This window comes from Fulmarus glacialis, unplaced genomic scaffold, assembly GCF_000690835.1.
Source record: "Fulmarus glacialis isolate BGI_N327 unplaced genomic scaffold, ASM69083v1 scaffold14119, whole genome shotgun sequence".
In the NCBI taxonomy this organism is placed as follows: domain Eukaryota; kingdom Metazoa; phylum Chordata; class Aves; order Procellariiformes; family Procellariidae; genus Fulmarus; species Fulmarus glacialis.
The window spans coordinates 1-23,781 of record NW_009232710.1 but is presented as its reverse complement, the minus strand read 5'-3'; the positions used below and the strand labels follow the sequence as shown (position 1 = coordinate 23,781).

General features: G+C 38.8%; 2 protein-coding genes across 2 annotated transcripts; one reads left to right on the top strand and one right to left on the bottom strand.

The window, feature by feature from the left end:
* Window positions 1–1,089: 1,089 nt before the first annotated feature.
* On the top strand, window positions 1,090–17,197 carry TATDN1 (TatD DNase domain containing 1). Its single transcript, XM_009585027.1, has 11 exons — window positions 1,090–1,129; window positions 1,751–1,800; window positions 3,784–3,847; window positions 5,058–5,201; window positions 5,298–5,340; window positions 10,436–10,521; window positions 10,646–10,686; window positions 12,086–12,162; window positions 12,833–12,903; window positions 13,808–13,934; window positions 16,943–17,197. Exons 1-11 carry the CDS (start codon window positions 1,090–1,092, stop codon window positions 17,043–17,045), a joined length of 846 nt encoding a protein of 281 aa, XP_009583322.1. The 3' UTR covers window positions 17,046–17,197.
* Window positions 17,198–17,722: 525 nt separating this feature from the next.
* On the bottom strand, window positions 17,723–19,775 carry RNF139 (ring finger protein 139; the record flags this gene model as incomplete). The annotated part of the gene is made up of 1 exon (XM_009585028.1): window positions 17,723–19,775. A coding segment is annotated over one exon (1,811 nt), but the record flags the coding sequence as incomplete, so codon positions are not given.
* Between the last annotated feature and the right edge of the window lie 4,006 nt (window positions 19,776–23,781).

The following is a 23,781-nucleotide window of genomic DNA, read 5'->3' as shown; positions in this document are numbered from 1 at the left end:
CGGGGGGCGTGGGCCGCTCTGGTGACAGGGTCTGCCCCTCATCCAGGGCCTGTCTTCCTCTATAGTCCCTCTCGGCGTCTCTGGGGCCGAGATGCAGGCTGCCTTTGAGCCTCTAAGAAGTGTTTAGGAACGTTTCTGCCGTCGCTGGGGGCTCGACGCAGGGCACTGAGGGGCTGCTGCTTTGCTCCTCAAACTTACCTGGGTTTTCTGGCCGCCCATCGTCCCCTTTTTCGCGTTGGCGCGTCAGTCGTGGTTGTTTCTAATTGTGTGAAATTGGCTTGGATGAAAATGTTACTATTCTTAGGAAATTCGGCAGGAAGTATGTAAATAACTTCAGAAGGTCGGTTCAGGTCGAAGTTTTATGTGTGGTGGAGCAGCCTAATACTACCTTGGAAAATTCCCCTTCGCATTAGAAACCCCGCTAGAAACACGGGCTCTGGCAGGCGGCTGTTCCTGAAGCCTGCGCTTCAGCCTTTGCCTGCGAAGCTGCAGCCCAGGGGAAGCCTTGGGAGCCAAGCGAAGAAGGCTGCGCTGGGGCTGGAGCGGCTTCGGGCGGTGACTGCATTGCAGGTTTTCTTGTTCGTGCTGCTGGCCGGGCTGGGTGGTCGCAGGCAGTAGGGGGGAAAACGGGCAGCTTTTATGAGGCAGTCTGCTGCTGCTTCCAACCGTGTAAAAGTTGTATGTGAGATGCTGCATTTTCCCTTCTTTGTTACTGCTTGTTGGCAGAGATAAATTTGTGTTTTCCTGTGAAAAGAGGAATTAATTGCAATAAATAGTATATATGCATTAGCTTTGGTGATTATGAGGGCGTGTCTTAAACACTCACAGAATATAAATCTGGAGTTGCACAGAAGGCCAAAATTTTATTTTTCTGTCACTTCCAGTAAGGAGTAAGCTCTCAAGTTATGCAAGTAAACTTATGCTTAAGCTTTATGTGGCCTGTCAATGTGGTAGTTGGAGACTTCTAAGATATGCTTTCCATTGTCTTCCCTAGTTGGCTAATGCTCAGAATGAAATGTAGAGCGACTGTAACATCTAATTTCTATATTTGTTTTTTTCATAGATATTGGTATTAACCTGACAGACCCTATGTTCAGAGGAATCTACAGGGGAACACAAAAACACCAAGGTAAATGTTTCCTTGTATCTGCTGAAAGACAAGATTGTCTTGTTAAAATAGAAACCTCGTACATGTCAGAATGTGAGGTTAGAGTTTCTTTTCTCTCCTCAAAAACTGGATTCTTATTATTTAATAGGGCTTGAAGAAGAAAGCATGACAAAATAAGTTAGATGTTCTAAGCAAAATACATTCTTTTAATTGCTATTAACCTGTCATACAGGTAACTCTGCTTCTAGAGCAAAATGGACAATTGCTGATCTATTTATGTTACGATTGCATGGAAAAACTGATCTGAGAATTACAAACAATAAACTATCAAAGTATTGAATTGCTGAATCATAGTTACTAATTTTAGCTGATGCTTTTTTGGCTGTCATGGCCTTTAGATATAGATGTAAAAACAGAGAGTCTCCGAAAGTATGTGGAAAAATTCCATTGACTTCTTGAATTTAAATTGGATCTTCAGTTACTGCATTTTGTTATTGTCGTCTAAAGATTAATCAAGTGTGGTTTAAAGGTTGTTCGCAATAGGCATTTTGACTGCATGAAAGTGATTTTTAGTTGAAAAGTAGTTAAATTATGCTGTAAAACCTTAAGTTCAATTTATGACATTTTTATGAATTTTCGCAGATGATTTTTTGGATGTGGTAGAGAGAGCAGTCAAAGTTGGCATTAAAAAGGTAATTTCTTAAAATAAAATTTCTTTAGTATTTTAAACTGCTTTCTAACACTTTGGTTTTTTAGTGTTCCCCTGTTAAAACAAATGTTTCTGGAACTTGCAATGGAAAATGCAGTAACTTTCTTCAATAGCATAAAGCAAAAGTGTTCTGTGCAGAGCATTGTCTTTCATTTGCACAGATCATTAGGTGCTGATTATTTAAGTTCAGTGGTATCATATGTGATGTGTATGTAGAATTTCTTTTGTACAGTTTCAACAGAATGATGTTCTTCTCTGCCCTACTGCAATCAACTAGTACATAATTTTCCATGTTAGTTGTATTATAGGCAGCCACTCCTTTCTTCTTGTATTCTGTGTGACTCGTACTGAAAAGTTACTGTTACAGATCAAAGCTCAAAAACTCTTCTGATTGAGATCCTTCAGGTATTTCTATATGTAAAGGAAATTGATCACTGCAGAAGAGCTCGAAGTGCCCATAAATTCTTGCAGTTGAGACATATGAATGTCTGCTAGTAAATACTGGCTTATATGTATTAAAACTGCATCATTATGAGCAGGTTTGTAAGTCTTAGCTCGAAATCAGTGTTTTCAGCAGTGGACCATACTCCTTTAGTTATAATAGTCCAGTCTGCCTCTATCTCTCTCTCTAAACTGAATAAATTGTCAAGACAAAAATACAAATTAAAATAGAATACAATGCACACGGTCACAAACTGTTCTACTGCACTAATAAGTCTGGTGGACTAGAAATAAAGAAATAAACCCTCCTCTAGAAGAGGAACAGACATCTTGAAGTTTGCTGAAAGGCTCTCATCTGAAAAGAGTGGAAATAAACTGGGAGACAAAAAAAGAAAACTCTAGTGGTGGAGAAGTTACCACACTGCAGCAAATACAGAATCATAGTCACTTTTACTGCATTTATATATGCTGTATAAGTACTATTTAATCTTTATACCACCCTCTGAAAGTAAGTGGCAATTTTCCTATTTTATCACCAAAAATAGATTGGCTGCATAACTCTTTCAAGATGCACAGTTGATTCAGAAATGGAATTCCAGAGTTCTCTGTCCTTAGCTATGTTTTCAGTCTTGCTGCTGGCCTGTAGGTGTCAGAAGTCTATTCCATCCCAGATTGGTTTTACTTGCTTAGAAGCTTAATCTGTTTGTTTGAAAATACTTCTGTTTTTCCATATAGCTGCTGATTTATGGTAATTTTTTGTGGAGTTTTGCCCTGTGCTGTATGTACACTGAGCCAATTTCAGTTTAACTTATTTTTCTGGTGATACTGTTGGGATGTGTCCATCTGTAATGGAGCTGCAGAATACTGCAGAAATGTCTGACCTGGTGCTGACCGAGTCTGGTGTATAGCATGTGGAGGGATAAGAGCTGTCCAAAAGCAGTGTAGTCATGATTTATTAGGACCTAGGGTGCAAGAACCTGCAAGTGGTGGTTCAAAAAACACTGTAAGCAACGATTCTGGTCTGATAACCTTTGATCTTAAGGTAAAAATAAAAGATCAGATCCAGAAATTCCTAAATTTGTAATCCCGACTCTGATAAAGACTCCTTTGTTGGTTTGTCTACTTACTTACTCATGTCTCATTTTGGGTGTTCGGGAGTTTTTAGTTTCTGCACCTGTAAGACAGGGAGAATGTTTCTGAATATCGTTTCTTGAATGCAAATAAAGTTTCTTGAGTCATTGGCTAATGAAGTTAATATTGCTGCAAATAGAAGTATTTTACTTAGTGGTTTAAATACTTAGCATAGAAGATACTTGATAAAGAAAAAAATCAGGTTTTGGTACCTAATGTATTTACTAGCTCCTGAGGTTTGTTACTGATTTATGAAATTTTGTCATATATACATTAGTAATTGTCTTCTGATGTTCTCTGTCTAGATACTTACTTAGTATCTGAGTGTTTTCTGAAACATTGTTTGATGTTCAAAGAATAGCATACTCTCTGACAGTACTTTTCATCTTCCAAGTTTTTGATTACAGGTGGGAGTCTAGAAGATAGTAAAGATGCATTGCAGCTGGCACAGACAAATGGTATTTTCACTTTAAACTTACGTTGTCGGTCAAAAATATAACCTGCTCCACTCTCAGAATTAAGAGTTCAAAAGGACTTGCCCCTGGAGTTGTTTACAGAATCTCAGATTAAAATGAGAAATTATGTTTCAGAATGGGATGAATGCATTGTGTATGGGTTCCTGTATGTTGCTCTTTAGATCCCTGGATGTTGGAAGGAATCAGTCTTTCCTGTAATTTCTATTTCTAGATAAAAATAGAAATTACAGGAAGTTTCTGGAATAAAAGTTTTGTTACAAGGCTGTCTTCTAGAAATAAGATGGAATGCTTATATGGTGTGAAATGTATGGGTTTTGGTGGGGTTTTGTTTGTTTTTCACTTACCAATCTATCATGACCAGCTTGAACAAGAGAAGTATCTTTCTCTTTATGGTTTTCCTAGCTTTCCCTTTCTTTCTGTGAAAAGGCAAATATCATTCCACTAATTACTTAAATATGTATTCGAACTAAAACACATGTTAAAGTACTATTTACAGAACAGAACTATAGAATAATTTAGGTTGGAATGAACCTGAAGAGGTAATCTGGTTCAACCCAATCCACCTCCCCATTTCCATCAAAGCAAGACTCGCTTTAATATTAGGTCAAGTTGCTTGCGGCCTTATATAGTCTTCCCTGCCCCGTCCCGTGCTTTGACATTCTCCATAAAGACACTTAGCAGAAATGTTAGTTTTGGCGCTAAGGTAATCTAGATTAGATACTTAGGTAAATCAGGCTAGTTGTTGCTTGCGAAATTCTGTAACGGCTAATGCAGAGGCACACGAGCGAAGTGGCATGCTGTCTGCAAATCTTACAGTTAAGGATAACCTGATGCATTTTCAACAAGATGTATTTCTAGATGATCTCAAGAGGTCTCTTCCAACAATGGTACGATTTGCTGACAGCCACTCCATCAGAATAATTCAGCTTTGAGTTGCCGTTTCGGAGTATACTAAATAATGTGTACTAAAAAGAAACACACACCCCCACCCCCACTAGATACTGTCTAACATTTTTAAAGCAGAAAATATCAGTGTAGTAAAATTATCACGAAGATAAAGTTGTTCAAAGGGAGTTTTCTTTTAAAATTATGAGCAATAAAAAAAAATCCAGATACAGATACTGTCTATACCTTATATAAATTTTCTTTTTTTTTTTTTTTCTTCTTAAAACCTACTACTATCTTGCTTTAGACATGTTTTACAGTACAGTTGGATGTCATCCTACTCGCTGTGGAGAATTTGAGCAGAGTAGCCCTGAACAGTATTTATCTGACTTGAAAAATCTGATTGAAGAAAACAAGACAAAGGTAATAGCAGTTGGAGAATGTGGCTTAGGTAAGTGTTATCTTAGTACTTCAATTTTTTTTTTTTCCTAGACATATTAAAAAAGCCTAAAACATTAAGTGGTTTTTTTGTTCTTTCTATTTGTAGATTTTGATAGATTAGAATTTTGCCCAAAGGACATCCAACTCAAGTAAGAAACTTTTGATGACTATAAATGGACTTGTAGCAATTTATAGGAGTGTTTTCTATCTTGTGTTCTACTAGGTAACATTTTGTTAGGTATAGACCTGCAATTTGCAGGGTTGGATCTGGTTTTTTTTGGCAGATGTGGGACTTTTAAGAAAGATGTCTACATCCAAGTAGTGCTATGTGCTAAATTTTGCTACCTGCCTGGTGTTGACTTAGCATGTCCTTTTCTGTAAAATTGATCAGAATTTGTGGGTTTCTGGGTGTGACAGATGTTCATTGTTGCTAATACTCAAGAACTCCTAGAGATTCATGGGGCGAATAACGTAACTGTAATGTGCGAAAGAAGAATCAGGTTGAGTGAAAGGCATGGGGAAGGGAACAGAACTGTCAAAAAGGATAAGTCAACAGTGGGAAAAAATGAGCTTTTAAGGGAGTTGTTAGCTGGGAGCAGATAATTGAGAGCTGATGAAAAAGGTGATTGTGGGAGCTGGAGAGATCTGTGTTTTGAAGTAATATATGCAGCATAGATATTGAATGGAAAGAAGCTAGCACAGCCCTTAGAACCAGCTTGCATTCTTGTAGTGAGAACTTCTCTCTACAGAGGGAGCTGACTGAAAGGTATGAGTGATAAATTCAGATAAGATGAGTGGTTAATGAACTGTGCTTGCACATTACTGTTCTGAGTAAAGTAGTCACTGGGGGGCAGTGGTTAGTTGTGTTTTTTCTAATTGCCACATGTTAGTAGTAGGTAGAGTTTTCTTCATAATGCTACAGTCATAGAATCATAGAATCATTAAGGTTGGAAAAGACCTCTAAGATCATCGAGTCCAACCGTCAACCCAACACTACCATGCCCACTAAACCATGTCCCTAAGCGCCTCATCTACACGTCTTTTAAATACTTCCAGGGATGGTGACTCAACCACTTCCCTGGGCAGCCTGTTCCAAGGCCTGACCACTCTTTCAGTGAAGAAATTTTTCCTAATGTCCAGTCTAAACCTCCCTTGGTGCAACTTGAGGCCATTTCCTCTTCCATTACAGTCATACAGTAAAATACTCAGCAAAGTGGACAGAACTTTTTTCCCTGGTAAAATTCAGTGTACAAAAAGTTCAGCAAAGCACACCTTGGAGCATAACCTGTTTCTTTTCTGTGGCAAACTAAACCACTGGTGGAGTACTACATTTTAAGATGCTTACTGCCTTGATGTTATTGAGAGAAAAAAAAAAATCTAATTTTCCTTATCTGATGAACTGCAGCTGAAGACCTGTGGTGAAAAACTTCTAATCAATTGCATTGAAATTGGGTTGTGAGGAAAGAGGTGACAGGGTGACAGAAATTGCTTTTAAAGTGGTAGGCGAGTCTTTTCTAATTAAGGTTGATAATGACAGAAAGTCTTTATCTGAGCTGTTTTCAGTAAATCATATGAAATACATAAATCTAGTTTCTAAGAGATCTATTGAGAGCCCTTGCTGAAAATTGCAGTTGGAAGGAGATGATTGATGAAAAAAACAGAATGCAAGAAATATGAGGGAGTGAGGAATCATAGAATAGTTTGGGTTGGAAGGGACCTTTACAGGTCATCCAGTCCAATGTCCCTGCCATAGGCAGGGACATCTTCAACTAGATCAGGTTGCTCAGAGCCCTGTCCAACCTGACCTTGAATGTTTCCAGGGATGGGGCATCTACCACCTCTCTGGGCAACCTGTTCCAGTGTTTCATCACCCTCATTGTAAAAAATTTCTTCCTTATATCTAGTTTAAATCCACCCTCTTTTAGTTTAAAACCATTCCCCCTTGTCCTGTCGCAACAGGCCCTGCTAAAAAGTCTGTCCCCATCTTTCTTATAAGTACCCTTTAAGTAGTGAAAGGCTGCAATAAGGTCTCCCCGGAGCCTTCTCTTCTCCAGGCTGAACAACCCCAACTCTCTCAGCCTTTCCTCATGGGAGGTGTTCCATCCCTCTGATCATTTTTGTGGCCCTCCTCTGCACCTGCTTCAACGGGTCTATGTCTTTCCTAAAGAAATATTGAAGGCCTCAAGGACAGATGCCTGCAAACACTGGTTTGTAAATTCTGTATTTTCTAAATGGACAGCTTTCCCTGCTCTTCATCCTCCATGTGTTTGTGAAACATGGTCAGGGTTTGGGGTTGTTTTCATCTATGCTAACTGAATGCTATGCAGTTGGATACAGTCTGGCTTTCATGACCTTTAGCAGGCCGGATGGTGAATTCTTTGAATTAATATTCAATGTATGCTTGATAAATGAACTAAAAAAAAAAAAAAAAAAGGAAGGCAAAGTGTGAAATGCATGGAGGCAGGTCACCGGTTTTGAGCTGATCTGTTGTTCAGGTGTTGTAGCAGTTACTGGAATAGCCAGCAAGCAGCTGCAGAGTTACCCTGTAGAAGAGAAGTGTGATAGTTTCCCAATAGGTAGTATCTGAGCATGACCTCTGTTTTGTTTAATGTTTAGTCATTATTTTCTAGTTAGTTATGCTGTGTTTTCTTCTGGATAATTTTCACCTGTTAAAAATGATCACTTTTTTTAATCCTTTGTCTTGGATTGAAAAGCTAATAAAGATGAAATTCCTTTGCTGAAGCAGCCCAAAGAACTTTTTTGTCAGAATTTTTCTCCATTCTCATAACTTTTCCAGCAGAAAATGGTGATTTGAATGGTAGTTAGATGAAGGTACTGCCTTCATATTATGGTGAAGGTCACATTATAAATGGACTGATAAGTATATAGAAGTTTCACTTCTGCTGTGTTACTGGGAGGGGTTTGTGGGGCTTAGCAACACAGAAACAGGAGTTTTCTTAAGCAAATTGGAGGGGATGAACAAAATCACATGCGCTATTATTTGTACATGAATCCAGAACTGTTTGTCTGGGGATATTCTACCTCAGCAAGGTCAATTTGCTTCAGTTCCCGTAGTGTCTTGATCCCAAACCTGAAAATATCACAGTATTTGAACTTTATGGTCAAAACTAAACCTGCAAACAACCACGCAGAAATATTTTCAAAGTTCTTATTGAGAAGCAACATAGAACCGGTATATATTGAATGACAGTCTACTCACCCAAAGAAAAAGGTTGTTCCTTCAGCACTGGAACTAGTAAGGTTTAGTTTTCTACTGACTTATTTTGTTACCATTCTGATCACTGTATGTCTAGTTTCTTCATGCTTTTCCAGGGTTTCTCTTTCCTTTTTTTTTTCCTTCTTTTATTTTTTCTCTCCAAGAACTTCCCCATTCACCTGCCCTTTCTCTTTGACAGGGCAAGTAGCAATATGTGTTGGGCTATTGTTGCTAGGAATGGAAGAAGCTTGAGTTGCCTTTGCATTTGTAGGGGCGCTAAACTTTGTACTTTCAAGACTACTGCCCTTCTCAAAATCAGATTGAAATTGGCAGTAGGTTACTTAGGGGGCTTATTTGCAGCTCTGTCTCTAAAACCTCATTTCCTTATGAAACAAGTCTTCTGTTTAAAAAAAAACCCACCAATAATCAAGCAATTGTAGCTATTTAACCGCAAGAGCGATCACGAGTTGCAATTAAATTTATATTTAGTCAAACAAGCTAAACTAAGCAGTGTCTAGACTACAAAGAAGATTCAAAGCAGGTATGATTTATTCTCCTGAATTTTCATGTCAGTTTTTAACGTTACAGCCCATTTCTGTTCCACCTGTTTTATCTCAAAGATCTGCACAGGTAAACAGGGAACGTAACTTTTATCAGAGAAATATCAACATGTAATATACAGAAAATAGTGAAAATTGCACAAAACGAAATGACCAGTTGCATTGTCTCTTTTTTAGGAAAATGTAAATCAAACTAATGGTTTGCTGCCACTTTCTCCTGATTGGTATGTGAATCATACACAGCAGTATGTGGACACTTGAGTTTGCCTTTGAAATGTTTCTGATACCTGATGATGGGAATGCCCCAGTACCCTGGACTGGTTTTAACAGCAACACCTAAAGAAATGCAATATGTACATACAGTCCCAGCCTGTTGGGACGGGCAATGTTGTTCTTCTTGCCTTGTCCAAATAATGTCATCCTACAAATTATGTACGGATACTGAGTCACCTATGCACTGTTGGCCCTCTGCCATGCACAAGTTGTTCTACTGTGTTTCCTGAGCATTGGTAATTTGCATGCCTGGGTGTAGCGTGGCAGACAGAAATGGTAAATGATAATGCTCTGGGATCAGAACTAGCTGCAAATGACAAGTGACAGGTTAGTTCAGTGCTAATTAGTTTCCTTTGGAAACTGCACTGGGGAAACTGGCTACCTAGTTACCTTCCCTCTGCCCATATTTTGATGTCTCTTCATAGGATGGCTGCCTTGCTGTTACTGCTCCTTCAAAGGGGATACTAGGAGTAGAAGGTAGGAGAGGGATAAAAAGGAGTGAAAAGGAAAGGATACAGGTACACAAAGGAGAGGAGGGAAAACAGTGGAAGACTTTGAAAGAGTGAAGACAATAGGCAGAATGGGGCAGAAGTAAGATGCGTAGTACTGGTACTTGTTCCACCCCAAGAGGGGAAAGACTGACCTTCATGGAAGAGCAGACAAAAAGTCTGGGTTGTTACTTTACAGGCCAGCCAGCTCTGATGCGGTTTTGGCCATTTGAGGCTGTAGCAGTCTGCATAGTGCTCCCTCACTCGCCCTCACCGCATTTACAAGTGCTTCTTGAAATAGTGGTCTCTGTGTGATCCACGCTCTCTCTTCCTGACATTTCAAAACTTTGTGGAGAGAACAGTCAGTTCCTCTTTCATTAAAAATAAATAAATAAAACCGAACTCTAACACCCACACTACACAAGAGTACATGCTTAGCATATATATATGTGTGTGCATTCTTCAGTATTGATGCTCTTGGCCACTTCTTACCTGTCTTCCAGCATAGATCACTACTATATGAACATACCGTGGGCAAGAGTTCCTTTTAAATCCTTGCACAAATAAGAGCTTTTGCATGGCAAATCCATTAATTCTGTCTTTAGTTCTGGAGGACTAAAATGTACAAGCGCTGGAAGAAACTCTTCTACTGTCTTTATTTGCTCTTACACTGAGTTGCTGTTTCAAAGTGATTTTTATTTTACAGGTATTTTGAAAAACAATTTGACCTGTCAGAACAGACACAACTGCCCATGTTTCTCCACTGTAGAAACTCACACGCTGAGTTTTTAGGTGGGTTTTGTTTGAGAATTTCATACTCAGAGCAAATTCTGAATATGAAAAATCTGGAAACCTGAAGCTTTCACCTTTGTGTGTAATAAAGCTGTCTTACATTTTTATTTGTTTCATTTCATAGACATAATGAGAAGAAACCGAGATAGATTTGTAGGAGGGGTGGTAAGTATGGACTTCAGCATAGCATTCGTTTTTACATGCATGTGTGTGAATATTGTTGCTTAATATGCAACTTATTGTTTGTTATGGAATCTGGGTAGGCTTCCTGTTACGTGATTTAAGTTATTATTAATTAATAAGTGTTTTCCAGTCCCTTCTAGTATTTTTGTTTTCGTTGCTTTTTCAACAGTGTTTTTGCAAGGTAAGAAGATAGGCTGAGAAAAAGCTCTGCAGCTGACATGAGCCGTTTTTCTTGGCCTGTCAGAAGGACAGTTTAAGCACCTTATAATTGACATTGGCTTTTTCCCAATTCTTCAGTGTCTGTAACTGCAGTGCATTCAGACCACAGATAATTTAGATGCATGTTCCCAGTGGAAGCCGTAACCTCAAACCTCAGACATTTGCTTCTGACGTTAGACATCGTTTCAAATTAGATCCAGATGTGATTTTTGATTGCTTTATGTCTTTAGATATTCAGATCATGTATTTTAATTGAAAAGCATAACAGGAAAACTTTTGGATGAAATTATTAAGACAAAGTCCAGCAGCACTCTTTCAGGTTTCCATTATGGCAGGATTTTCCAAATGCTTGGATTATTCTATCCTACTAACATCAGACCACACCTCCTACAATAATATCTCAGTCCCCAGGTTTCCTCTTTGTTACTGCAGAAACCTTCCCCCAGCTCAGTACTTTGCATGTTGTGCTCTTATGTAATACTGTACAGTCTCTCCTTCCTTCCTTTCTCTTTTCTGCAAAACCGGTAACTAGTAGGGAAATGACGAGCAGGCACCCTCTGCAACTGACTGTCCCCCTCGCAGCATGGGGAAGCAGACAGTGTCTTTACTCCATTCGGGTTGAGAAGCTGTGGTTCCCAGATGCATTACGCTGGGAATGTGTGACCTACCACTTGCCTCTTCAGTCCCTGGGATGACCAAATAGGCTGTCTTTCTAGCTTCCGTGGACTAAAATCTGCGGAGAACATAACACTACTCTTACTATGTCCCGGACAGTGCCCTGTAGGGAATACTGAGGAAAGACTGTAAAAATCCAGTGTGCACAGGATTACTTCCTGTGTGTGGTCTCCCAGCTATCAGCTACAGAAGTTCCTGGGCCAAAAGTAGTATCACTGGGTAGGCCTTCTCTACACATATTTATCACTCATAAAATATGGTAACCACTTTTATTGCAGTGTTCAAGTGACTTCAGCCTGAACTTTGCCCAAACTCAGAACCAACTGAGCTGTGTCCCATCTTTATGTTTGTATTGATGTGTAATGCATACTATCAAAGTTATTTATGATGCAAATAAAAACTAATAAGTACTTTTAAATTATCTGAATTTTAAATGAAGTACGTATATTTGTATATATGTGTGCATCTATATTTATATATATTCTAGGTACATTCTTTTGATGGCACAAAGGAAGCAGCAGCGGCTATATTAGATTTGGATCTTTATATTGGAATAAATGGCTGGTAAGTTCTTTACAAGAAATAAAACTATTTTAAAATGTCAGCTGTAGTGAACTCATTGCTTTCTTTTAAACGATGAGGTCAAGTTTTCTAAGCTCACTAGACTCTTAATCATCTGACAGGTTTAGAATTGCACTCATTAGTCTATTAGCGATAAAAAGTTCTTAACTCACAGCTCAGCGAGTTAATCTAGTCTTAGGTCCATTCTACTACGCTCAGGTCAATCCTTGTTTGTAAATAAATAATGTTGTTGAATGTGGAAACGGTCCTTCTGAGAAGTGTTTAAAAAATAGCGTAATTTTAAGCTGCCATGTCAAATCCAGGATGCAAATGTAACCTGAGCAGCCTTGTCTACTGGTTGTGCAGCCCGAATTCTCAGAAGTCATCTGGCCAAAAGCCAGCCAGCACCACTTTATAAGCTGCACCTCGTATGGGCAGTGCAGGCAGGGGTTCTGCATGCTTACTAGGGTGAGATGGCTTCACTGTGTAACTCTCCAAATTTGCCATTTTCTGCAAAGTTTGAATTTACAGGCAGCACTTTTAAAAATGAAGCAAATTTTATTCACTAACAAAATTACTCGGGAAGCTGCCTTTGCTGCAAAACATTTCAACAGGCAAAATAGTTACTTTTATAAACTTTTTCTTTTTTTTTAACCAAACTCTGATTTTCTAGTTCATTGAAAACAGAAGCCAACTTGGAAACACTGAAATCAATTCCTAGTGAACGATTAATGATAGAGACTGGTAAGATTTTGTATCTTGGTCAGTTTGTGACTTAAACACTGTGAGGCAACGAGATATGCTTGTATAGCAATGATAAGACAGAATCAAGACCTAAGGAGTTCAGAGTAGAAGAAGGACTGGCTGTTTCTCCACTTTGGAAAGCAATTTACAGGCCCCAGAAACACTCCTTTTAAGCCTTCTGCTGGAAGGAATAAGCTGCCGTGTCAGTTCCTGACATTGCAGGGGATGATGAAAAGGACAAATTGACAAGCCCAGATTTTTAAATGTACCTAGGTATCAGAATCCTGCTTGAATATCTTTTAAAATCTAGCTTGCTGGAGATGTGCCAGACACAGGGCAGTGGCTATGATCTTGCCACTGGTAGCAGTAGTGGTATTTGGAAACAACAGCTCTTTAAATGAAATAAGGCGGAAGAACGCTTGAATCCCCTCTTGGCCTAATGAGCAGTGATTTTAATTGAATTTTTTTTTTTTTGCATGTTCATTTCAATTATCAATAACCGGCAGTTATAAGTACAGTATTTTATTTTAATTTCTGAATCTGAGAAAGGAAAACCACAGACTGTGTAGATGCTTAAATTTATTTGCACATGAAGTACAGACCTGTTAAAGTATACAGGAAGTGTCTGTGGAATACATGCAGTATATCTAGCTGTCTTTATTGTGTTGGAGGAAGTAAGTGTTATGTACTATTATTGCTGATTTTTTAAAATGTAAACTCTTGAAGGTAACAGTATAAAAATCCAAAGATTGTGAAGATGTTAAATTGCCCAGATCTCTTAAACTGGAAGGCACTGCTAGAAAGATTGCAAGAACTTTTGTCTGTGGAAGTATTTGATTAAACTATCTCATGCTATTCTCAAACGATTGCATACTCTTAATTCTTCTTTTTCAAATGAAACTAGATGCGCCTTGGTGTGGAGTGAAAAATACTCATGCTGGATCAAAATACATTAAAACTACATTTCCTACAAAAAAGAAATGGGAAATAGGGCACTGCTTGAAGGACAGAAATGAACCCTGCCATATAATGTAAGTGTACTACTATAGTATTATTTTAAATCTTTTAAATCTCACAGGAAAAAAAAAAAAAAAGAAAAAAATCAGTTCACTGGAAATGTAGTATATAGAAATGAATTCTAAATTTATTGAAACTTGTGCAAGGTGTTGTTTTATAGGCTGTGGAAAAATTTAAGACGTCTTAATTTTCCCATTTCAGCAACTCTGGATGTAAAAAGCTCCCTGAAAGTGAAACCAGTACTTTTTTTATCTTTTCATTTGATACATTGTAAAGTAACCTGACTTGAACAAATTTCACTCCATTGTTGTTCCAGTTATTGTTAAAACTGATGCAGCACTGGAGCTGTGCAGCCCTCCGGAGAGTGGGCAGTACTAAGACACCGGGTAGGGCCTGTGCCTGCATTCATATCACAGCGCCTGTGACGTGAACTGCCATAACATGAGTTTGGTTAGGGTCATTTCTCCATTAAGTTTCGTAGATCCTAGGAAGTTTAGATACGAACAGGAGTCAACATAGAGAATAGCGCAGAAAAATTCCAGGGGCTTATGGACAAAGTTAGAAAGTACAGAAACAGTTTTCTGCCACCTTTTCATGCGCTTCCTCGCAGAGGTGTGAAAAGCAGGGAAACGTATCATTGTTTTAGTGAAAATGTTTAGTTATCTCCATTAAATATCACTGAACTTTCACAACTGTTACTGAAGTCTGGTCAGTGAGTTAGGCCAGTCTTCTCAGTCATCTCGTTATCAACTCCCTGAAAAGAAAAAGGAATTCAGGAAGGTTCCTTCTTGTGCTGTAGTATGTGAATGAATTTTCAGCAAATACAGCTCACAGCTGTACCTATCCAGGTGCAAAGCCCATTTACTCAATCAGAAGTGGAATTTTTTTTGCTGTGAAGTCTATATGTATTTCTATGAAAAGCTGCGTAAATGACCTCATTGGAACTAGCTTTTGAAATACTGCTCAGGATAGTACTAAAGAATTTAGGTATTCAGCAAGGTGTCTAAACAAGAGTTTATTTGAGAACTGAAAGGAATTCTGCTGCCTTTTGGGAGACCTGAAGAAGCTCTTAGAATCACTGATCATGCTAAAAGCACAGTTTAAGCTTACCTGGTGACATCTCCTAGTGTTCAGCTATATTTTATGCAGTTATGTTGATTTGTAATACTCTTTGAAATTGATTTTATTTAAAGACGAAGCACACACATTAGCACGGAAGGGCTTTTTTCAGTATTTTAGGACTTTCTCGGCATCAGTCCATGATTTTGGAGTAGGGGAAGAGATCAAGTGAAAACAGTTCTCTGATCACAAGCGGAGGACCTCTACTGTTGCTGACTAAGGCTATTTTGGCAAGCCTGTATGTTGTTAACACCACCCTCGTGTCTTTGCTGCCTTAGTCATAGCTTACAGAAAAAGTGTTTCAGAAACCCCAGAACTGGAAACGCAGGGAGTCTGTGCTAGAGCAGTACACAAATGCTATACTTTGGCTTTTGCTTTCTTTTATAATACAAAATCTTGTTTAGTTCAACCTTATTTCAAAATCACTGTCCCTTTAACATTAATTATAACCTGTACTAATTGTAGAGTAGTAACCTAAGAACCTCTTAAACTTTATGAAAAATTAAGTATGGCAACTAAGAATTGATATTTTGTAACTTCTCAAGTAGCAAGATCTGGTGTGAGGGGAAAGATAGCCTCAGGACACAAAGTATATTTAATGTTCAGGGTATATATACTGTTTAATATAGCTCAATTGGCAGGAGGAATTTTCCACTTGTCTTTTTTGGTGGTGCTGGACACCTTTCAATTTTGGTGGTGATATTTCCACTTTATATGTGAACAGCACTACTCCCCTTGGAAGCTATTTTTTTTTCATTTTAGCCACAAGAGGCTTTTTTTCTCTTTCAGCGATTTCATAAACAGTATTATAGTAATATGTAGCATCCTACTGCATCCAAGTGGGGATAACTATGTAAGCCCTAACAAGACTCTTCAAGGGTGAAATTCTTTGGTATTTGTTACTTATTTCTCTGTAGGCCTGATCTCGCCCCATCTCATCTTGAATATCCCCTTAAATGAAGAAGCTGTTTGGCTGCAAAGCACAGGAGTGGTCATGAAATGACCCGCATCTAGGAAAATATTTGCATTCCAGTAATCATTAAGAGCAACTTTTTCTACTCTGTCTTCCTCAAAAAGAAGTTTAGCTATTGCATAAGTTAAGAGGCAAGATCCAAAAACCAAAACCACCAAACCCTACCATCAAGCTTGAGGTCCTTACTCTTCACCATGAAGTTGGTTTTTTTTCCTACTACTAGAAAAAATAAAAGTATGAAGCATCTTAGGAAGTGGATAGAATATTCTTTTTTTTTCAGAATGATTGGTACAAAATCAAGAAAATAAGTACAGAAAAAAAGATTGTGGCTTGGTTTTCTGTTATTTAGTGTTAATATTATCCATCACATTTATTTTGCCTCCTTTTTCTGGCTTGTATCAAGGCTATGGGCCTCTTAAAATTGCTCATTTAATGTTCACTGCAAGTATCTGAATGCATTAATCACAATTTAGAGAACAGGGAAGCAGGAGTAAGTTACTTTGGCAGCTATACACTCTCAGATAAGGCTGTATCTGGAATTTAAGCTTTGCCATAGACCAGTTTATTCATAGTGCAGCTTTAGCCTTGAAAGGCTAACGAATTTCAGTCTGAAAAATGAAGACCATTGATAAAGACACCGACAAAATGACACTTTCTTTGAAACAGAAAGCTGTTTAATTACTTCCAAACAAGAGTCAAAAGACCGAAGATGAATCTGTACCAGTGAGCAGCCAGTGTTCAGTCTGAAGGGAGTGGCAGTTAGTGACTTAAAACTGAAGCTATTTGCAATCTGAGCACCTTGCCCTGCTGCTCTCAGCATAGATTTTTATTCCAGGTTAATCTTAGTGACTTGTACATACACATACAGCAGTCTGAAGTATATTCAGTACTGAGTTTCAGAGTCTCCTAATATGAATCTTTCTTTTTTAGTCAAATACTGGAAATAATGGCGGCAGTAAGAGAAGATGATCCACTTGAGTTGGCCAATACTCTATATAACAACACTATTAAAGTCTTCTTTCCAAATATATAAAGTTGTTTTTCTTACATTTATTCAGCATAACTTTAGTATATATATATTGCAAGAACTTAAAAATTACCATATCTGCAAGTCCTTATCAATGGAAGCCAATATGTAGTGCTTTTTTTTTATGGTACAAGATTAAAGCTGCTTTTGAAAAGGTGGTCTGCATTTGTGCAGTTTCTGAGCCCTGTTTCCCCTTCATCAAGATTCAGGATCAATTTCAAGGATAGCCCAAGCTAGCAACTCTTGTTAATACCTGTATGCATTACAAGTGAATACCAGGCTGCTGAGTTCAGGTATAGAGCACTTCAAGCTACTACTGGTAATTCAGAAGTGTTTAACACATCAATGGCATGCTTTACTACTTCACCAGAAAGCTTAGCAGTTTCATCTTTTGTTCTACATACGCAAATGCTATAACATTAAGTCTACCAACCTAATTTTTTTTTTTTTTTTAAAAACACAACTCACTAGTTTTTAGCAATAAAGCTCAGTTAATACTGAATTTGTAAGTAAAGCTGCTTTGGTTCAGGCTTTTCATTTCTGATTTGACTTGCTGAACAGTCTGTTTTCATCAGTATTTTTCATTTGCATCCAGACCTCATTGATTGGGCATTACTGGTATACAGTCTTTGGCACAGCGTTATCACTACATCAATTAAAGAGTGTTTTTCCAACCATCTTAAAAACGTGTGAAAACATTTTATTCCATGTACAATAATGTACATAATTTTAAGGTGGTCATGAAAGAGACCAGCAAAAATTAGAGGTATATTTACAGTAGCACACACCACAGTAAACAACCACCATTCACAGACTCAACATTGAGATACTGTTGTTGTGCTTAAGTACAATAACTACAAAGTGATACTTTTATTCTGTTGAAGTCAATCTTAAACAAATACCTCATGGCTTAGTAAAGGACATCTTAATCACCAAGGGCATTAGAGTCAACATTAAGAGTCTCATTCAAGTGCTGTGCCACACAGTCATCATCTTCCTCATCACTATCAGAACTGTCATTATCTTCATTTAATTCATTTTCAGCATCAGCAGCTTCTTCTGCAACTTGTACAGGATTTTCATTTGGTGCCACAAACCCGTTGTTGTTAGAGATATTGGCGTTTTCCTTGTCCTCAATATATACTTTCTGATGGCACATCGGGCAAGTGTCCTGAATGTACAGCCACTTCCGAAGACAAAGTGCATGAAAGTAATGGTTGCATGGAGTAATGCGAGCAGAGGTGGTGAACTCATGGTAGCAGATTGCACATACATCATCTATTTCATGTAATCGACTTCCTTTTACCTCTGGAAGCGAGTTTATTTTCTTAACAGCAGTCCGGCGGTTTATAAAAGTCTTCCAGCCATTCTTTGCTTGCAAGTAGATGTTGAAGTACGCGTGTAGACACATCATGCAAGCGCGAATCTTGCTTCCCGATTCAAAAACCATTGTGTAAGCTCCGTTTCCAAACATGATTACTCCAAATATAAACTCAATAATATTGCCAGTTGAACGAACGTAATAGACATAATCATCAAGTTTTTCCCATAGCACATTATAGTAGCCATCAATCATAAACAATATATAAACAGTGATAGAAACTATTACTTTTAGGCAAAGCTCTACACAGAATGCTGTAACTGCAAAAAGCCACGTATTTAGTGCATAGTGGTGCCAGAGGATGTAACTGAGCAGAACCGGAAGGATGAAAAGGCAAGCGGAAACAAACAGTACAGGGAAGTGTCTGCGAAACGATGACACATGGGAGGCACTGAGAGACATCAGCACGGGGTCTGTCATTCCATGGATAAAATGCAAGACTGCGGTTAACAAAAGGCACATGTTTCGACTCAGGCGAACTAATCGTTCTTCTGGTTTCAGTCCACTTAAACCAGTCTGCAGAGCCAATATGAAAAACAAGACGGGCGCTACAAAACCAAGCCTTTTGTCATCCTCATCAGTTGATCCGATGAAGGCCAAGATGCCAAGGCCCAAATAATGCGCTATTGAGGAAATGACGGCACTCATGCCTAACACAGTTAAAGTAGAGTCACACCCACTTATGATCAGACTGCAAATCAGTTCCCAACAGTTATCCCATGATATCAAGAAGAATTTTTCTTCTGTATTTGTTTCAGCCATCTTTACAACGTATGTTAATACCACAGCTTGTGCTGTAAGTCTCGTTAGCCAGAAGACACGCAGTACAGCTGGAAACCGAATCCTTTTCCATGTATCTTCCATCAATAGCTGTAATCCATAAATGCGATACATGTGCCTCACCAGCAGATAAACGTATCGCACCGAATAATAGAACCATTTAATTTTCATAACTAAAATGGCCGTGGTATTTAGTGTCAGAATTAGGCCTGAAATAAAAACTAGTATTTGCCGGACATTTAAAGGTAATTCAACAACCAAGCCAATTACAGGAATAAGTATATCCAGGATGATGAGTTGAGAGTATATGGACTGCACATTTAGCAATGTAACATACCCAATTCCAAAGGTAAGCTGAAGGATGGAAAGTGCCATCCACAGAGAAGGTCCTTTATGAGGGAAGATCTGAATTCCGAACGCAGCTGTGTAGTAGGCACTGTAGAAGTTTATGTGCAAAGAAGCATAGTAATTAACCAACACTGAAGTTGCAGCCAGTAGAAACGCCGAGGCGATCATATAAAACTTGAAAAGTGCTCGCTGTTGTAAGACCAGAACAACACTGGATACAAAAACACCTAAAAACAGATTGAAATCATTTAGTTCTCAGCAGAAATTCAACAACAGATTTTAACCTATTAGCTTTGGAGCTACATTTATTTAATGTATCACTTCCCAATTGGTCACTCGTAACTTTACATTACCAATGGTGCCCTCTTCAGAGAACAGACAAGAGGATGACTTAATCTCTGCATTTAATACATCTGTGCACTGCAGCTCTGACACAAAGCCAATGCAAGCATAAGTCACAATCGCTGTTAAGTTCATCTGCAGTTTCAGACTAGAGCAGTGACAACTCCCAGCCTTTCAGCCTTAGCCATGAAATCTTAAGGGTAGACAAGTTCTAAAGGCAGAAAAGAATTACCAGATACAGCATCACCTTTATAGGCAAAGTTAGTAAATTTTACTCATTTATTCTGTATTAAATCCCATAATTCACTTGAGCAAAGCACTCAACTACAGGTGTCCAAGCTGGAGTACTAAAGATAACAGTCACCAAAACAGTTTAGCTAAAGCCTTTAATGGGAAAATACGGAGAAATTGCTGTTGTTTACTGGGGGGAAGGCGCTCTTCTTCCAAGTCCCTTCAATTTGCTTTCATTTCTGATAAAGCATTGTGAAACGAAAGTCTCATGGAGAAGACCTTCTGCAATATAAAGCTTTTGTACACAGAATCCAAAACTGCACCAATCGCCTCTTTGCCAATGCCAGTGCAAACTTGCGTCTTACTTGCTGGCAGTCAGATTTAGATCTTGAAATTCCTGTTTGCTAACCTTTCCCTCATACTGACCATGAGCACATCTTGACCATGACTGGAAAGTCTGCACCTTCCTATGACAAGTCCTGTCGTAGCATCTATAGTACCTTGGTATTGCAATTATGATCTTGCAATAAACTCCTTCTGTAGTGTAGCTTACGAATTTCATCACTATGTACTACATAGGTAAGGGCTTTTCTCTAACAGGCGCTAAATTAAATGGCGCTTATCACTAGATTCACATCCTTAAACATTTTTTTCTTCAGGAAACACACTGCCCTTGTTTTGGGCTTCTCAATCAGCTTCTAGTGTATGCACCTGCTTTCTCATCCAAACCACTTTGGAGAGATTCTGATCTCTACAACCTGTATTTGATTGTAAGTTGCTTTCAATCTCTGTACTAAAGCTAATGAAATCGCAAGTAATCCTCTTTCTACTGGAGGACAGCATCAGTCTTTTCTGATGGTTGTATTTTAGATTGTTCCAAATCCTCCATAATCAACTGTTTAAAAAAAAATATTTTAAGCCATGGTATCTTGATCATGGGAATAAAAAACTTTGCTAAGAACCAGCATTTGATTACACCAGTAGTGTTGCCAGCTGCTTGTATCAAAAAAAAAAACAACCACTCCACCCCTGGAGGACTGAGTAAGAAGGGAGAGGGTCAACATGAATCAACAGCAAAAGGCAGACTACAAAAAAAGTTATTAATGCACCTTAACAATATTCCTTGCCAGCAGCATTGGCTGATATAAAAACATTCTTCTTAACTAATCATTAACCTAGTAACCTTGTGAAGCTGACTGAGGAACAGCCTCCATCAGTTTTCAGAAGGTGCCTTGTATCATAGCTCGGTTCTTCCATGAAAAGCTGAATATTCATTATATACAGCACTTTTTTTAAAATAACCTTGACAATTTCATTGCCTTTCCATGCATACCACCATAAACACCTTTGGGAAAGCTAACACTGCTGACAAGTTTGTACCCTTTGTCTTTTCTCCGAAGTCACAGAAAAGGCTGCTTTGAAACACACGTGTTAACAAAACCTATTTTTCTTCCTTGCAGTTGCAGTAACAGGCCTGTATTTAGATACTATAGGTCATCATAAAGCACTGACATTTCACATGCAAGACACATCCCTAAAAACAGTACAAGTCAATATAAGAGCTAGACAGGGACTAACAAAAGGTAAAGCATTTCTGTCAGCACTTGCATGGACAAGTCAAGACCCCCCGAAAGGAACCTCAAAAGACCACAGGAGGTAACTCACATCTCGGAAGGGGAGCCAAGCACTCCTCTCCCCCCCTTCTCCATGTACGTCATTCAGTCCATCCCACCATGACCAGACTTCCCCCTGCCCTGCAAAGTGTTCACCAAACAGTAAATCTTTTCCCATTTTCCCTCTGATAGGAAATGCTGCAGTTCCTCCTTTGAGAAGATTTGTCTCGTGTATATACTGCTGCTTATCTTTACTGTTCTTACCCATGCCACCCCATCACCAACTGTCTCCAGTACGGCCTCCAAACACAGCATTTAATCAAACCACACACATTTACTTCTAAAATCATTTCTTCTGTTATAATGAATCCCTCCCTCTCATTTTTCCCTTTTACTCCTGCAATTTGTCCGATCTTTATAGCAGCACACTACCTAGGATTCCACTTTCAGTCAGTTGCACAGTTCAATTACCTTTACACGTGAGTATTTTAATCATGTGGAACCGCCAAATTATTTTTTCCCTAGCCCCAGCCATTCTACTTGCTTCCACATCTTTCTACCGGCTACAGTATTTATAGTAACCCTCCCAAAAATCAGCGTCCTCGCTGAGGAGGGACTGCTGTCTGAAGTAGCAGTTTCACACTCCTGGGGGTGGTGGTTCTGCTGGAACAGACACACTTAAAAAAAGATTAAAGAAAAACTGAAAAGTTTTCAATTTTTTTTTTTGAAGATTTTTTTCACAAACTTTTTTTTTTTTAAAGAAAGATTGCACTCCAGTTGCAGAACTTGGTTCTGCACTGTGTACAACACTGTGTGCTTGTGGAAAATAAGTGATGTAAGAATCAGACTGAGGAATCCTGCAGTAAAACTTTTTAGAAATCATACAGACCTCTGTTAGCATTCTTGAAGAGCTGTGCTCACAGAATAGTTCAGAACTGTTCAACGTCACCCCTGAAAGCTATCAGATCTCTCCAGAGCTACAATCTTTGTCTCTAGAGGACAAGTTGTGTGTTTATCCTATGCTAAATAGTATTGTGCTACAGGAAAAATTTGGATCAGTCTTTCAAAGCCCACAAATAGTAACTGAAAGGGCAACTTCTCCAACTATTTAAATACAGAATGATCCAAAATAAGTGTTGCCGTTTATCCTAAAAACAGCAAAAACCCAACCCCGTAATCCTTCAACTCAGATGAGGAAAAAACAGATGCAAAAGCACTCCGTTGTCTGAACCACAAAGAAGGCTTTGACATCATCTTTAAGTGGTTCTATTTTAATTTTTCTTTCATTTTGGAAAGCCAAGAACCAGAGACCACTTGTCTCAAAGTACAAGGTAAGTCTCTTGGCATAAACTCTTCCCATAGCTCTTTTGCAGGAGCCAGGGGAGGGATTACCCACTTCTTCCCCCAAACCCTTCCAGAAAAGCGATCATATGCAATCCTGAAAAGCACCTTAATCTGTTAATCCCACTATCACACACTTAAGACCGATATTTAACTCTTCTTAGCTTCCTACCCCAACAGCCATACCACCTATTTCCTTCCTATTTTTTTCTACTATAAACATCAAACAACACGCAAAATCAACACGTCGCAGGCCTGCAAAAAACTCTTGCTGTATTTTGGATTCTCCTTTCCTTCCTGGCTCAGGATTCCCAGCTCCAAGAATACGATACGCGACGCAGCATCCCCTGTACAGCAGTTCACAGAACGGGGCTCCAACCTGGCTGAGACTGTGTAAGCACCCACCATTACAAGTAACACTGAAAATAGTATCACCTAGTTATGCCAGTGATTTTCAGCCTTCATCCCAGGGAAGAAAAAAGGCTTAAAAATAACCATCGGCAAGTTTCAAGAGACTTCTCTTTCATTTGGGAATCAGGTGCCCGGCATTTCTGAACTGCTGTCCCTAAAATGAGGATTTAACAGCGTATTTCAGGAAGACATCACGCTACCCAAAGTGTTTTTTACAAATAAAAAAAACGAAACACGTATCGCCACGAAGTCACACGTTGAAGTCCGCTGCGGTGGGGGCTGACAGTCCCCAATC

Coding starts and splice junctions, on each gene's coding strand:
- TATDN1 (XM_009585027.1), top strand. CDS start 1,090: ATGTTCAGAGGAATCTACAGGGGAACACAAAAACACCAAG. Junction 5,202..5,297: donor AGTTGGAGAATGTGGCTTAG/GTAAGTGTTATC, acceptor TTCTATTTGTAG/ATTTTGATAGATTAGAATTT. Junction 10,687..12,085: donor ATAGATTTGTAGGAGGGGTG/GTAAGTATGGAC, acceptor TATATATTCTAG/GTACATTCTTTTGATGGCAC.